Source organism: Mobula birostris, chromosome 6 (assembly GCF_030028105.1).
Source record: "Mobula birostris isolate sMobBir1 chromosome 6, sMobBir1.hap1, whole genome shotgun sequence".
NCBI lineage: Eukaryota > Metazoa > Chordata > Chondrichthyes > Myliobatiformes > Myliobatidae > Mobula > Mobula birostris.
The window spans coordinates 98,320,939-98,336,165 of NC_092375.1; the positions used below are offsets into that span (position 1 = coordinate 98,320,939).

General features: G+C 44.3%; 1 protein-coding gene across 1 annotated transcript in view; it reads left to right on the forward strand.

Annotated features, from left to right (window-relative positions):
* Window positions 1-15,227, forward strand: part of ace2 (angiotensin I converting enzyme 2) — a 114,973-nt gene that overhangs the window by 38,942 nt on the left and 60,804 nt on the right. Inside the window, exons 6-7 of the mRNA XM_072262357.1 lie at window positions 6,711-6,819; window positions 14,622-14,719. Coding sequence (XP_072118458.1) covers window positions 6,711-6,819; window positions 14,622-14,719 — 207 coding nt within the window. The remainder of the gene's footprint in view (window positions 1-6,710; window positions 6,820-14,621; window positions 14,720-15,227) is intronic.

Sequence of the window (15,227 nt, forward strand, 5' to 3'; positions counted from 1 at the left end):
TTCCATCTGTCATCTTGCAGCCCATTTTCCCAGCAGGTCCAGATCCCACTGCAAGCCATGATAGTTTTCCTCACTATCCACTACACTCCCAATATCGATGACATCTGCAAATTTGTTTTTCCAGTAACCGCTTTATCATTCAGATCATTGATATAGATGACAAACAACAATGGACCCAGCACAAATCCTTGCAGCTCTCCACTAGTTACAGGCTTCCAGTCAGAGAGGCAACCCTCTACTACTACTCTTTGGCTTCAGCCATAAAGTCAATGTCCAGTCCAGTTAACTACCTCACCTTGAATGCCAAGCGACTGAACCTTCCTGACTAACCTCCCGTGTGGGACTGGTGCAGAGCCAACAACCTGTCTCTGAATGTGAACAAAACAAAAGACATGGTTGTTGACTTCAGGAGGACATGGAGCGACCACTCTCCGCTGAACATCGACGACTCCTCCGTAGAGATCGTTAAGAGCACCAAATTAAGACCCTGCAGCGGATAGTGAGGTCAGCTGAGAAGATCATCGGGGTCTCCCTTCCCACCATTACAGACCTTTACACCACATGCTGCATCCGCAAAGCAAACAGCATTATGAAGGACCCCACACACCCCTCATACAAACTCTTCTCCTTCCTGCCATCTGGCAAAAGGCACCGAAGCATTCGGGCTCTCACGAACAGAGTTTCTTCCCCCAAGCCATCAGACTCCTCAATACCCAGAGCCTGGACTGACACCAACATACTGCCCTCTACCATGCCTATTGTCTTGTTTATTATTTATTGTAATGCCTGCACTGTTTTTAGCACTTTATGCAGTCCTGTGTAGGTCTGTAGTCTAGTGTAGTTTTTGTGTTGTTTTACAGAGTTCAGTGTAGTTTTTGTATTGTTTCATGTAGCACCATGGTCCTGAAAAACGTTGTCTCGTTTTTACTGTGTAATGTACCAGCAGTTATGGTTGAAATGACAATAAAAAGTGACTTGACTTGACTTGACTTGTCAAGTGCCTTATTAAAGTCCATGTAGACAATATCCACTGCTTTGTCTTCATCAACTTCCTGGTAACGTCCTCAAAAAAAGTTATAAGATTGTTTAGATGCAGCCTACCATGCACGAAGCCATGCTGACTATTCCTAATCAGCCTCTGTCTATCCAAATACTCACATATTTGTTCACTGAGAATAGCTTCCAATAACTTTCCCACTACTAATGTCATGCTCACTGGCCTATAAGTTCCTCATTTGGTTTTAGAGACCTTCTTAAACAGCAGAACAACATTAACTCCCGTCCAATCCTCTAGTACCTCACCTGTCGCTAAGGATGTTTAAAATATCTTGGCTAGGGCCCCTGAAATTTCTGCATTTGCCTCCCACAAGATCTGAAAGAACACCTTGTCAGGCCCTGAGGATTTATCTACTATAATTTGCCTCAAAACAGTAAACACTTCTTCCTTTGTCATCTGTATAGGGTCCATGAACTTGCCTCTGCTTGCCACACAAGGTAGCGGCAAACATCCGGACCTACCTAGCGAAGGCGAGGACACAAAGACAGATCCAAACAACGAAAGACAGTTCCTTATCTAGACACAGCAATGCTCCGGTCTTGCTCCAGCAGTAGAACTTGACGGCGAGAACGCCGGCGAGGCTTCAGGCGAAAGGTAGCAGGCGAGGCTTCAGCCAAGGGCTACAGAAGGAAAGAGAAGGGAAGGGAAGGGAAGGGAACAGTCTAGCAACTGAAGCTGAACCCAGGAGCTGTTTATGTAGCCAGCCCAAAATGAGAATCATGTGCCTCAATTAAGGCACCAACAGAACAAGGGAAAACCAGAAAACATGGAATAAGGATCGATGGACTGGTCCATGAACCGGAATGCGGACTTCACAGACTGGACCATGACATTCTCCCATAGAGCTTATTCCTGGATTCCACAAATATGTAACTTGCAAAACTGCCATTATCTGTAAGCGTTCATAGCATGGTTCAGCTATTGATGACTCTCCTTGCTCCTGATTCCTTGTAATGTGAAGGCCAACTCTTTAACCTCTGGATAGGTTGACATCTGCTCATTATGTGTGGAATGCATTCTTGAAGGTCTCATTTGAGGGCCTTGTGATAGGATGCACTTCACTCTCATTTTGTGATCAATGATTGTTGTTGTTGTTGTTCGTCCTTCGTAGTCGAAGATGACCATGGCTTCAAAGTCAAATGGGAGACTGGTGGCTGTGGGTCTGGAGGTGACTGATGAGGCCAATCTGGGCCCTGAAGGCTCGCCCACATGTGGGACACAAGTGGGTGGGTGCTGTCGTGGCAGTGGATGCTGCTCGGGCCTTGCGCACAGCACGCTTTCATTGCGCCTCGATGATGCGCCTGACTTCAGCTGAACAGGCTCCTGTGGTGATCTTGCTGCACCAAGCTGGTCGAGAGCAAGCTTCTCCCACGTGTTGATGTCGACACCCAGGCCTTTCAGGGATGCTTTGAGGCAGTCTTTGAAACGTTTCTTCTGCCCCCCGACTGAATGCTTGCCCTGACACAGTTCTCCGTACAGCAGCTGCTTAGGCAATCGTCTGTCTGGCATTCTGACCACATATCCGGCCCACCTGGCTTGGGCTTTCAGCAGGAGAATGTAGACGCTGCAGAGCCCAGCTCGTTCCAGGATTTCTGTGTCGGGGACTTTGTCCTGCCACCTGATGTGGAGGAGTCTGCGGAGACAGCTCAGGTGATAGTGGTTGAGCTGTTTGGCGTGTCTGCTGTAGACAGTCCAGGTCTCGTTGGCGTAAAGGAGGGTGGTAAGGACCACTGCACAGTAGACCTTCAGCTTGGGGGTAAGGCTGAGTCCTCTCCGCTCCCAGACGTTCTCACGGAGTCTCCCAAAGGCGGTGCTGGCTTTAGCAATCCTGTTGTTGACCTCAGCGTCTATGTTCACTGCGCGAGAGAGTATGCTGCCCAGGTAGGTGAAGTTGTCGACTGCCTGGAGGTTCTGGCCCTTCACCGTGATGCACGGCTCCTGGTATGGCTTTCCTGGGGCAGGCTGGTACATAACTTCGGTCTTTTTGGTGCTGGTAGTGAGGCCGAAGTTGTCGCAGGCTTGTGAGAAGCAGTCCATTTCACGCTGCATCTCCTGCTGTGCTGGCGTTGAGTGCGCAGTCATCAGCAAACAAGAAGTCTCTGATGACAGTCTCTTGCACCTTTGTAACTGCCTGCAGGCACCTAAGGTTGAACAACCTGCCGTCAGTCCTGTACCTGACGTGGATTCCTTCTTCGTAGTTACGGAAGGCATCTGTCAGCATGGCAGAGAATACCATACTGAACAGAGTTGGGGCAAGAACGCAGCCTTGTTTGACGCCATTTGTCACTGGGAAGGCCTCCGACTCGTCGCCGTCATCCAGAACTTTCACCATCATACCGTCGTGGAACTGCCGGATGATTGTGATGAACTTGCTGGGGCAGCCAAACTTCTCCATGATCTTCCACAAGCCTTCTCTGCTGACAGTATTGAAAGCCTTGGTTAGATTGACAAAGGTCATGAAGAGGTCGCTGTGTTGCTCCTGGCATTTTTCCTGGAGTTGGCGCGCAGCAAAAATCATGTCCACGGTCCCACGTTCAGCACGGAAGCCACACTGGCTTTCTGGGAGCAGACCTTGCTCAAGATGTTGGAGAAGGTGGTTGAGGTGGACAAGAGGGAGATGCCTCGGTGGTTGTTGCAAGACTGGCGGTTGTCTTTCCTCTTGTAGATGTGGACTATGCTGGCATCTTTCAGCTGTTGCGGGACCCGTCCCTTTTTCCACATGGACTGGAAGAGTACAGTCAGCTTTTGCATCATGACAGGGCCTCCTGCTTTGTATACCTCAGCAGGGATTGCATCGGATCCTGGCGCTTTGCCACAGAAGAGTTGCTTCACTGCCTTCCTGACTTCATCTACTGTGGGGAGGGTGCGAGGTTCTTGTTGATCTCTATCTGGGGCAGGCAGGCAATGGCCTTGTCGTTGATGTCGGCAGGGCGGTTAAGGATGTTGTTAAAGTGCTCAGCCTACCAATCCAGAATCTGCTTCTTCTCTGTCAGCAGCTGCGTCTCATCTGCATTGAGGAGGGGTGAGGAGCCGGAGGACTGGGGTCTGTATACAGCCTTAAGCGTAGCGTAGAAGTGCTTTATGTCGTGGCTGTCTGCATAGCCCTGGATTTCATCGGCCTTCTTGCTGAACCAGCTGTCCTGCATCTCGCGAAGTTTTTTCTGCACCTTTCTTCTTGCGTTGGTAAAGGCATCTTTCTTGGCTAGTGACGTGGGGTCGTTCTGATGCGCTCTGTAATGTTGATGTTTCTCCGTTAGTAGTGCCTGTATTTCTTCATCATTCTCATCATTCTTCGGGTTGCTGGTCCGAGATGTTCGAGGCCGGTAGTGTAGACAGCGTCTCTGAAGGCGTCACTGTTCCTCAACGCTGGTCCCGTCTTCCTGTGGTGTGTCTGGCAGTCTGCCTTCAAGGACATCGACAAATTCTTCTGCAACCCTGCTGCTTTTCAGCTTGGAGACATTCAGCCTCTTTGCAGTCTTCTGCCCTTGGGGTCTTCTGATGGGCAGAATGCGAAGCCTGAACTTGGACACAATGAGGCGGTGATCGGTCCAGCAGTCGGCACCACACATGGCTCTCGTCACTCTGACATCCAGCCTGTCCCTCTTCCTGGTGATGATGTAGTCAATCAGATGCCAGTGCTTCGAGCGTGGGTGCATCCATGACGTCTTCTTACGGGTGGGTAAGCGGAACAGGGTGTTAGTGATGACAAGGTCGTGTGTGGCACATGTCTTGAGGAGCAGAAGGCCGTTGTCGTTACACTTGCCAGTGCCGTGTCTTCCAATGATCCCTTCCCAGGTTTGGTAGTCTGTCCCTACTCTGGCATTGAAGTCCCCGAGAACGATGAGCTTCTCTGACTGTGGGATTGCTGAGATGAGGGCGTCAAGTTCTTCATAGAACTTGTCTTTAATGTCATCTGGGTTGGTGATGGTGGGAGCGTAGGCACTAATCAGCGTAGCACTCTTCTTGTTTGCAAGTGGGAGCTGAAGTGTCATCAGGCGGCCGTTGATGCTCTCTGGGTGCTTGGTGAGTTTACGGGTGGGGTTAGAATTGATGGCAAATCCCACGCCTGCTTCTCGTCGTTCAGTGCTGCTGCGACCGCTCCAGAAGAACGTGTATCCACCACTACGTTCTGTCAGCTGGCCCTTGTGTGCGAGGCGCGTTTCGCTGAGAGCTGCTATGTCCACGTTGTAGCGAGTTAGCTCTTTTGCAACCAGTGCAGTTCTTCTCTCTGGTCTGTCTGCCTTGATGTTATCTTGCAGAGTTCTCACGTTCCATGTGCCAAGGTTGAGCACCATCACTTTCTTCCGCGTTGGGTTTGAAGTCATGACTTGCGCTTGACTTGGATTAAAGTGAGGGAGAGTTGCGCAGGTTGTCAGCCTCACTCTCTCGTGCCGGCCTATCTGGACCCAGTGGCAAGACATAGTCGAGACGGCTAGAGATAAGTCAGGATGCAGTGGATGGCCAGCAGTGTTCTGTGTGTCTCACTGTGCCCTCTTAGCGCTCCACTACGCATTGCTGAGAATCGCCTTTCTGCCCGTTGAACCATTGATGGTTTCTTCCGCGCAGTCCGCCAAATCCAGGCTTCACACGCTAGGTAGACAAGCCCTGAGTGTTGAGGGTCTACGGCTGTGATCAATGATACACAGTAACATACTCACTTAGCTCTGTTATCTACTGTGGCCAGCTCAGTGCACCTTGTAAACTCACTTTACTTGCAGTTCAAGCATCCTTATGTATTCTAGTGGACACCCTCTTTTTAAACCCCACCTCTTAGCATACACTCAAATCTTTATCAGTGGGGTGGGTTCACACCAAGGGTTTGCTATTCCATTTCAGAGATTCAATCTACATTTCATTCAGTATTTCCTTCTAAAATACAGGACAATAGGCAGTCATTTAAACAAGGGAAATCTATTGAAAGAAGACAGTATTCTCTTTCATGGTCTTCCACAGAGACAGGCAGACTCTGCAACTTCCACACTGAACAATGCTTCAATAGCTTGTACATGGGACTAAAGTTTTATAATACACATGTCCAACCTCACAGCATCCTGAAGAACATCTCGTCACCACCCTTACTCCAGCATCAGGGGTTGTGGTTACACTGTTCACTATCTATTAAAAACAAACATCATTCAACAGGGTTTCTTCAATAACACCTGACAATAGGTCTCTGTATGTTTCATTCAAAGGCATATGTCATTCTGATGTGAAAATCATGGAATTCCCTCATTAACAATATTGTGAATGCGTTTTCACTAATTAGACCGCAGTGTTATTACATAACTTCCTGAATCTTGAGCATGCCATAAGATTTCTTAATCAATGACTAGGCAATGATTTCTGTTGGATAGCACTGGGCTGAATGCTATGTTTCAATGGCTGAAGAGCATGATCAGCTGTAATGTATTAATGATCTCAAATATAATCTGAACTTTCTGTGAGAAGCACAATTTTTGTAGGCATCCATATCAATAGCAATATTGTACTTATGTTCACCATTACAAGAGCCACGAAATCTGCTTTCTAAATTAATCATGTCCTAGAACAAAAATATTACTGTATATGCTGAGTGTTATATATTTAATAAGTGATTCATGTGATAGTTCATTAACATACTAATAACCACAAACTATTCCTCCAACATCATTAGATAATGCCACTATACAAGGAACTGCATGCATACGTACGAGCAAAGCTCAGAGATACCTTCGGTCCACAACGTATCAGTCCAACAGGATGCCTCCCTGCTCATTTACTGGGTAAGATCATCTTGTTCTCTAAAGAGCATGCAATTACATGAGAACAGCTTGACAAGACAGACGGAGGTTCAAATGCTGTTGATATAATTGCACCTGGAGTAATATGGCATCACTTATTTAATGCTTGGAATTAAATTCAGGCATCAGATTATAAGTGAGCCACTGTTAACCTGAAACCTGGCACCAGGAAGCTCTGTAGAACTATTTCAATTTCCAATTTCCAAGTAATGATTTATGACTACTTTCATTGAATTTGTTTTCTGTAAGTGGCCAGCTATTGACAATTTTATTATGTTTAAACAGACGTCCTTTGCTAACTGTATTCATGGCGCAAGCAGAAACGAAGTATTCAATATCCATTAAAATAAAACGACATGGTTACCACATTCTTTTTATCTCAAATACTATCTGCTCACTGTACAAAACAGATTCCAAAGCCACATGTTTGATAACAAAAGGAAACAAATATCTATAGCACTGAAATTATAAAACTATGATTTTTTAAGTAAATACTGGTGGAAGAGGAAGACCCGAGTAAACCTGTAACTATTGGGATAATGTCCATACATTATCCTAGAGTGGCACACAGTTTATCAATATCTTTTCATGCTGACCTTTCCCTAGATATTGAACATCATTGTGCTGTTATATTTCCCAAAGTACAATGGCTACTGATGGTTGAAATACATCAAGTTATGATATTGTGTGAAAACTCACTATTCCACGTTCATGTAGATAACTTCCTCAGTGTCCTCTCCATCATCTCATCGTTCTTGCACACTGGCAAGAACTTTTGGGCTTCACTAGGCTTCGGACTTTTGACCAACTAACTCTGCTGTTTCCCCTTTTAGCTGAACTTTCTTGTGGTCCTTGAATGTCCTATGTTTACAAATTCACAGACACCTTACTCAAAAGTTTAAGTTTGAATCTCTCTTCCTAGGTGTCCACCACAGTGTTGAAAGGTTCTGATCAAAGTCACTCCTGATATTGTGATTTTTGACACCTCTTCACATTTTTAATCACCTTTATCTGGTCTCACATTTACATTTACGTAAACAGAGTACTACCTACAATCATTATTCCTCTCACATCTCCTCTTTCACTTCTGATGTTCTCTGAGGATTCATGCTTAACCCTTGTCTATTTCAAGTCAAGTCAAGTCAAGTCGCTTTTTATTGTCATTTCGACCATAAACTGCTGGTACAGTACACAGTAAAAATGAAACAGTGTTCCTCCAGGACCATGGTGCTACATGAAACAACACAAAACTACACTAGACTAAGTGAGACAACACAAAAACTACACTAGACTACAGACCTACGCAGGACTACATAAAGTGCACAAGACAGTGCAGGGCAGTATAAAAACTAATAAACAAGACAATCGGCACAGTAGAAGACAAATTACAATATAATAATATATGATGTAGATATCAGTCTAGACTCTGGGTATTAAAGAGTCTGATGGCTTGGGGGAAGAAACTGTTGCACAGTCTGGACATGAGGGTCCGAATGCTTCAGTACCTTTTGCCAGATGGCAGGAGGGAGAAGAGTTTGTATGAGGAGTGCGTTCGGTCCTTCACAATGCTGTTGGCTTTATGGGTGCAGCATGTAGTGTAAACGTCTGTAATGGCGGGAAGAGAGACCACGATGATCTTCTCAGCTGACCTCACTATCTGCTGCAGCGTCTTGCGATCCGAGATGGTGCAATTTCCGAACCAGGCAGTGATGCAGCTGCTCAGGATGCTCTCGATACATCCTCTGTAGAATGTGGTGAGGATGGGGGGGTGGGAGGTGGAATTTTCTCAGCCTTCACAGAAAGTAGAGACATTGCTGGGCTTTCTTGGCTATGGAGCTGGTGTTGAGGTTCTCTGCCAGGTGAACACCAAGAAATTTGGTGCTCTTAATGATCTCAACGGAGGAGCCATCAATGTTCAGCAGAGGGTGGTTGCTCCGTGCTCTCCTGAAGTCAACAACCATCTCTTTTGTTTTGTTCACATTCAGAGAGAGGTTGGTGGCTCTGCACCAGTCCGTTAGCCATTGCACCTCCTCTCTGTATGCTGACTCATCGTTCTTGCTGATGAGACCCACCACGGTCATGTCATCGGCGAACTTGATGATGCGATTCAAGCTGTATATTTGCTGCACAGTCGTGGGTCAGCAGAGTGAACAGCAGTGGACTGAGCACACAGCTCTAGGGGGCCCCCGTGCTCAGTGTGATCATCAATGTAATGCCCTTCAGCAGTTGTGAAATATTGAATTTCATCACAAGTGTCTACAACCTTTGTGCTATAATTGATGGGGAATTGATCTGATCTGCCATCTTTATCTTTGCCATTATTGCCCATGTTTGCCCCTGTTGCATTAGTTATCCTTTAACCAGGGGAGGTTAGTAACCTCAAGAGTTTAGAGGTCTAACCTCCATGATCTTTCCCCTCCAAGATACCTCACTTTCCCAGCTCCAGTTTCTTAATCATTCCTAAACTTAATTGCTCCACTCTTAGCATTTAGCACCTATAAACTATCAGGACCAAAGGAGCACAAGATATAGGAGCAGAATTAGACTATCTGAGCCATCGAGGCTGCTCTGCCACCACTTCATGTCTGTTTTACATCCCACTCAACCCCATTCTCCTATCCTCTAATAACCTTTGATGCCCTTACTAATCAAGAACCTATCAACCTCTGCATTAAATTACTTGGATCTCACAGCTGCCTGTGGCAACGAATTCCGCAGATTCGCCATTCTCTGATTAAAAACACAAAAAGCAGTCCAAAATCAAAGTCTGTAGTAAAATGCTCCTGTGAAATGTCAACACAATTCACAAATTAACGGGGCTGCAAAAAAAAAGTTATTTTCAAAAACAGTTGCTCTTTGAAATTTTTGATTGTAATTAGTACAAGAGTTCCAGCACCTCACACTTACCTTTGTAACATGTAATACCTCACATTCATTTAAAAAGCAATGATTAGACCATGACATAGGAGCAGGATTAGGCCATTCATTCCATTGAGTCTGTTCCATTTTATCATGCTTAATCCATTTCCCTCTAAACCCCATTCTCCTGCTTTCTCCACATAACCTTTCACATCCTGACTAATCAAGGGTCAATCAACCTCCACCATAAATACACCAAATAACCTGACACTGTATTCCATTTGCAGAACTTTGCTCATTATTCTAATCGGTCTAAGTTTTTCTTCAGCCTCCTTGCTTCCTCCACACTACCTACTCCTCCTCCAACTACCTTCATGTCATTCGGGCACCAACAAAGCATGTCCATAACTGACTAACTCTAACCATACTTCTTTGGACTGTGGGAGGAAACTGGAGCACATCTATGCAGTCTCCTTATAGACAATGGCAGGAATCAAATTCCAATCAGTGATCACTGGTATTGTAAAGTCATTGCACTGCTGTGTTACTGTGTCCCAAAACCCTCCTGTAGATTAATCAACCTCCAATTTAAATATACTCAAATGCTCCTCATACATTAACCCTTTCATTCCTGGAATCATTCTCATGAACCTCTCCAATATCATAGCTTTTCTTATGAAACTCCTTTTTACTGGGCATGTCTAGAGATGTGGCTCACAGCCACTGGACTCAGCAATGAAAAACCACCTTTCTCAAACTCCGTATATCTAGGGTATATATGACTTGGGTCCTGTCAAAACCGTGAGGTTGAGATGTATCGCCCACCCAAATCCCGACCTGCGTGAATACTGTGTGATTTACTGCCCCCATGCAATCGCCCGTCGGCAAGAAATAACAGACCATACACTACATTCAATTGTAAAGAAAATAATTTATGAATGTTAACTTAATCAAACAGTTATGAAAGAAAAGAAAAAGAAACAAAAGGGCCTATCATAATTAAACAATCAAATGTTCACAGGTTGGAGCTCAAATTTTCCAAAAGCTATTGTGTCTGATGTACTCAATCCATTCTTGAGCTCCCTCAGATCGCACATTCCCATCTGATTGAATCCTATGGCCAGTTCTCTTTAGCTTCTTCTCACTCCATCTCCCACCAAAAAACACATTGACCCACCTCAGTGTCTGTTACAAAACCTCTCCCCTAGCATTCTCTAGAACCTTCTCCCAGTTCCCTCATCCTGATTGAATGGCACAACATTCCTAAGCATCCCTTATCTTTAACCGTCAGTCAAACGCTACCAGCAGAACACACTGCTTCTGTAGAAAACCATTACATGAAATACCCTACAACATTATCAGTAAAATCTTTACCATGGTGCTACACTTAGATAAGGGGCTTAAAACTGCTTATAATACCTTAAGTGCAATCTGACCAATGCTTTATAAAGCCTCAGCAATCACATCCTTGGTCTTATATTCTCACCCACTCAAAATGAATGCAAACATTGCATTTTCCTTCCTACCTCAACTGAACCTACAAGTTAACCTTTAGGGAATCCTACACAAGAACTCCCAAGTTCCTTTGCATATCTAATTTTTTAATTTTCTCAATTAGAAAATAGTCTATACCTTTATACCTTCCACTAAAGTGCATGACCACACAGTTCCCTACACTATATTCCATCTGCCACTTCTTCCAATCTGTCCAAGTCCTTATGCAGACTCCGTGCTTCCTCAACACTACCTGCACCTCTGTCTATCTTTGCATTATCTACAAACTTGGCTACAAACCCAAGAATTCTGTCATCCAGATAATTGACATATAACATGCAAAGAAGCAGTCAAAATAACAATCCCTGCAAAAAAACACTAGTCACCACAACCAACCACAAAAGGCCCCTCTTTATTCATACTCTTTGCCTCCTGTCAGTCACCCAATCTTCCATCCATACTAGAATCTTTTCTGTAATACCATGGGCTCTTATCTTGTTAAGCAGCCTCATGTGTGTCACCTTATCAAAGGCCTTCTGAAATTCCAAATAAATAACTCCTTTCTCTGTCTACCTTGCCTGTTATTTCCTCAAAGAAATCCAACAGATTTGACAGGTAAGATTTCCCCTTGAGGAAACCATGCTGACTTTGGCCTAATTTATTCTGTGCCTCCAAGTACCACAACATCTCATCCTTAATGATGGGCTCCAATATCTTCCCAACCAGTAAAGTCAGGCTAACTGGCCTGTAAATTTCTTTCTTCTGCCTCCCTCTCTTCTTAAAGAGTATAGTGACATTTACAATTTTCCATTTCTCCGGAACATGCCGTAATCTATTGATTTTTGAAAGGTCATTACTAACCCCTCCACAATCTGGTCAGTCACCTCTTTCAGAACCTTGGAGTGTAGTCCTTTTACTCCTTACATATCTGAAAAAATGTTTCATATCCTCTTTGATATTATTAGCTATCTTTTTACCTTAGCTTCATCTTTTACCTTTTCTCTCCTTGTGGCTTTTTAGTTGTCTTCTGTTGGTTTTTAAAAGCTTCCCAAACCCTTAACTTCCCTGTAATTTTTCCTGTATTATATGCCCTCTCTTTTGCTTTTATGGTGGCTTTGACTTCCCTTGTCACCTGCAGTTGCATCATCCTGCCATTTAGATTACTTCTTCATCTTTGGGATGTATCTATCCTGCACCTTCCGAATTGTCCCAAGAGCGTTGCTGCTCTGCCATCATCCCTGCTGGTGTCCCCTTCCAGTCAACTTTGGCCAGTTCCTCTCTCATGCCCCTTTATTCCATTGTAATACTTCCGACTTTATCTTCTCCCTTTCAATTTGCAGGGTGAAGTAGAACATGGAACATGGAAATCTACAGAACATTACAGACCCTTCAGCCCACAATATTGTGCCAACCACATAACCTACTCTAGAAACTGCCTAGAATTTCCATACTGCATAGTGCTCTATTTTTCTAACTTCCATATACCTATCTAAGACCCTATTACATCCGTCTCTACCACCATTGCTGGCAGTGCATTCCATGCACCCACCACTCTCTGTGTGAAAAGCTTATCTCTGACATCCCCCTATACCTACTTCCAAGCACCTTAAAACTATGCCCCCTTGCGTTAGCCATTTCAACCCTGGAAAAAAAAAACCTCTGGCTAGCCACATGATCAATACCTCTCATCATCTTATTCTATCATTTAACGATCACTGCCTCCTAGGGATTCATTTACCTTAAGCCCCCTAATTAAATGCAGTTCACTGCAGAACACCCAATCCAGAATATCTAAAAAGCCATCTCGTAGGCACACTAGAAATTCCCTCTCTTGGGATCCAGCATCAACCTGATTTTCCCAATCTACCTGCATATTGAAGTCCCCCATTATTATCATCATAACTTTGCCCTTTTGAATTTTCTATCTCCTGTTTTAATTTATAGCCCACACCCTGGCTACTGTTCAGAGGCCTATATTAACTCCCATCAGGATCTTTTTATACTTGCAGTTTCTTAACTCTACCTACAAAAATTCTACATCTTTTCTCTTCCATCTGTTTCTAAGAATTTGATTTCATCTTTTACCAACAGAGCCACCCCTCCCCCTCTGCCTACTGCTTGTCGTTTCAATACAATGTGAATCCTTGGACATTAAGCTTCCAACTATGATCTTCTTTCAGCCACAACTCACTGACAACCTCAATGTCATACTTGCCCATCTCTAACTCCAGTACATGATCATCTACTGCATACTACATGCATTCAAACCTCCAGTCCTGTAGTCATCACCCTGTTCAATTTTTATCCCCACTACACGGAAACTCATCCCACTGACTACAATCTTGACCTACCACCTACCTGTCCTTCCTGAAAATCTCACTACATACTTTCTGAGTTTGTATACCATCTGCTCTATCCTCAGCCCTATCATTCCGGTTCCCATATCCCTGCCAAATTACCTTAAACCCTCCCCAATATTTCCAGCAAAACTGCCCACAAGGATATTGGTCCCCCTTTTGTACAGGTCATACCTTCCCCAGAAGAGATCCCAATGATCCAGAAATCTGAAGCCCTGCCCCCTGTAACAATTCCTCAGACACCCATTCATCTGCCAAATCATCCTCACTGGCACATGACACAGGCAGCAATCGAGAGATTACTACCCTTTCAGCTTTCTATCTAGGCCCCTATATTCTCTCTTCATGACCTCCTCCCTTTTCCTACCCATGTCATTGGTGCCAATATGTACTAAGACTTCTAGTTGCTCACCCTCCCCCTTTAGGATGCTGTGGACCCAATCTGAAACATCACTGACCAGGGCACCTGGGAGGTAACATGCTACCCAGGTGCCTCTATTGCATCCACAGAATCTCAAGTCTGCTCCTGAAACTATGTAATCTCCTATTCCTCCCCTCCCTTATGAGCCACAGTACCAGACTCAGTGTCAGAGACCCATTTGCTGCAGATTCCCCTGGTAGGTCATCACCTCAACAGTATCGTTAAGTGGAATACTTATTATTGAGGGGAATAGCGACAGGAGTACTCTGCACTGACAGCCCATTTCCTTTCCCTCTCCCAACAGACTCCCAGGTACCTGCCTCCTGCAACTTAGGGGCAACTACCTCCCTGTAGCTCCTGTCTATCATCTCTTCAGTTTCCCATTTTACGAATCTGTAGCTGACAATGAGATGACTTGAAGTCATCAAAGAGGTCACAAAAAGGCAGGCTCTGTCGTTTTTAATATGTGACCTTCTGAACCATAGGTATATGCAAACTGAAATGAAATCTCAGTCAGGTTGAGTGAAGGCCTGGCGTCAATTAATAGGGAACTTTCTCAGGCTTGTCCTGCGGCTGTTTCTGGGTTTTGTACTCGACCATTTGCTTCATGCCATCTTAATGGCAATCTAACCCAAATTCTTTCTCATCTTCAGGTGACATGTGGGGAAGATTTTGGGGAAACCTATATAATTGGTCAATTCCATTTCCAGAACAGAAAGATATAGATGTGACATCTGCAATGGTAAATAAGGTAAGTTATTTACCGCCTTTGCTAAACTCAAGTATCATTGGATTAAGCTAAACCATTCAGAAAGAGCATATCTTTAATATACTGCTGGTATGAATGGGTCAAGTTATTAGTTAAATCCTTTCTGTGTTTGGAATATTATTGGATTCATTTAATCCATTGCTATCAAATAACGCCTCTTTCTGTATCGGGGTCATTAATAGTTTTGTTCAATGGGTTCTTCAGAAACTTACATTGTTAATGGGTTTATTTATGCGCAATCAAATGCAACATATCTATTCTACACTAGGACTGTCACCTCGATGCTCCCATTAACCATCTCGCTGGACCTTTTCTATCATTTAGATGTAATAATTGCATTCTCGTAAATTCACCTTTCTTCTTACCTGGACATATCCTGGGGACAGAATTCTTTTCATTTGTCTTCCTAGCCCTGGCTATCATTTCCAGATTTACTTAGCCTATAATTCCTTTGTCAAGTACCAGTAAGAATATTCATATTATCAAGAAT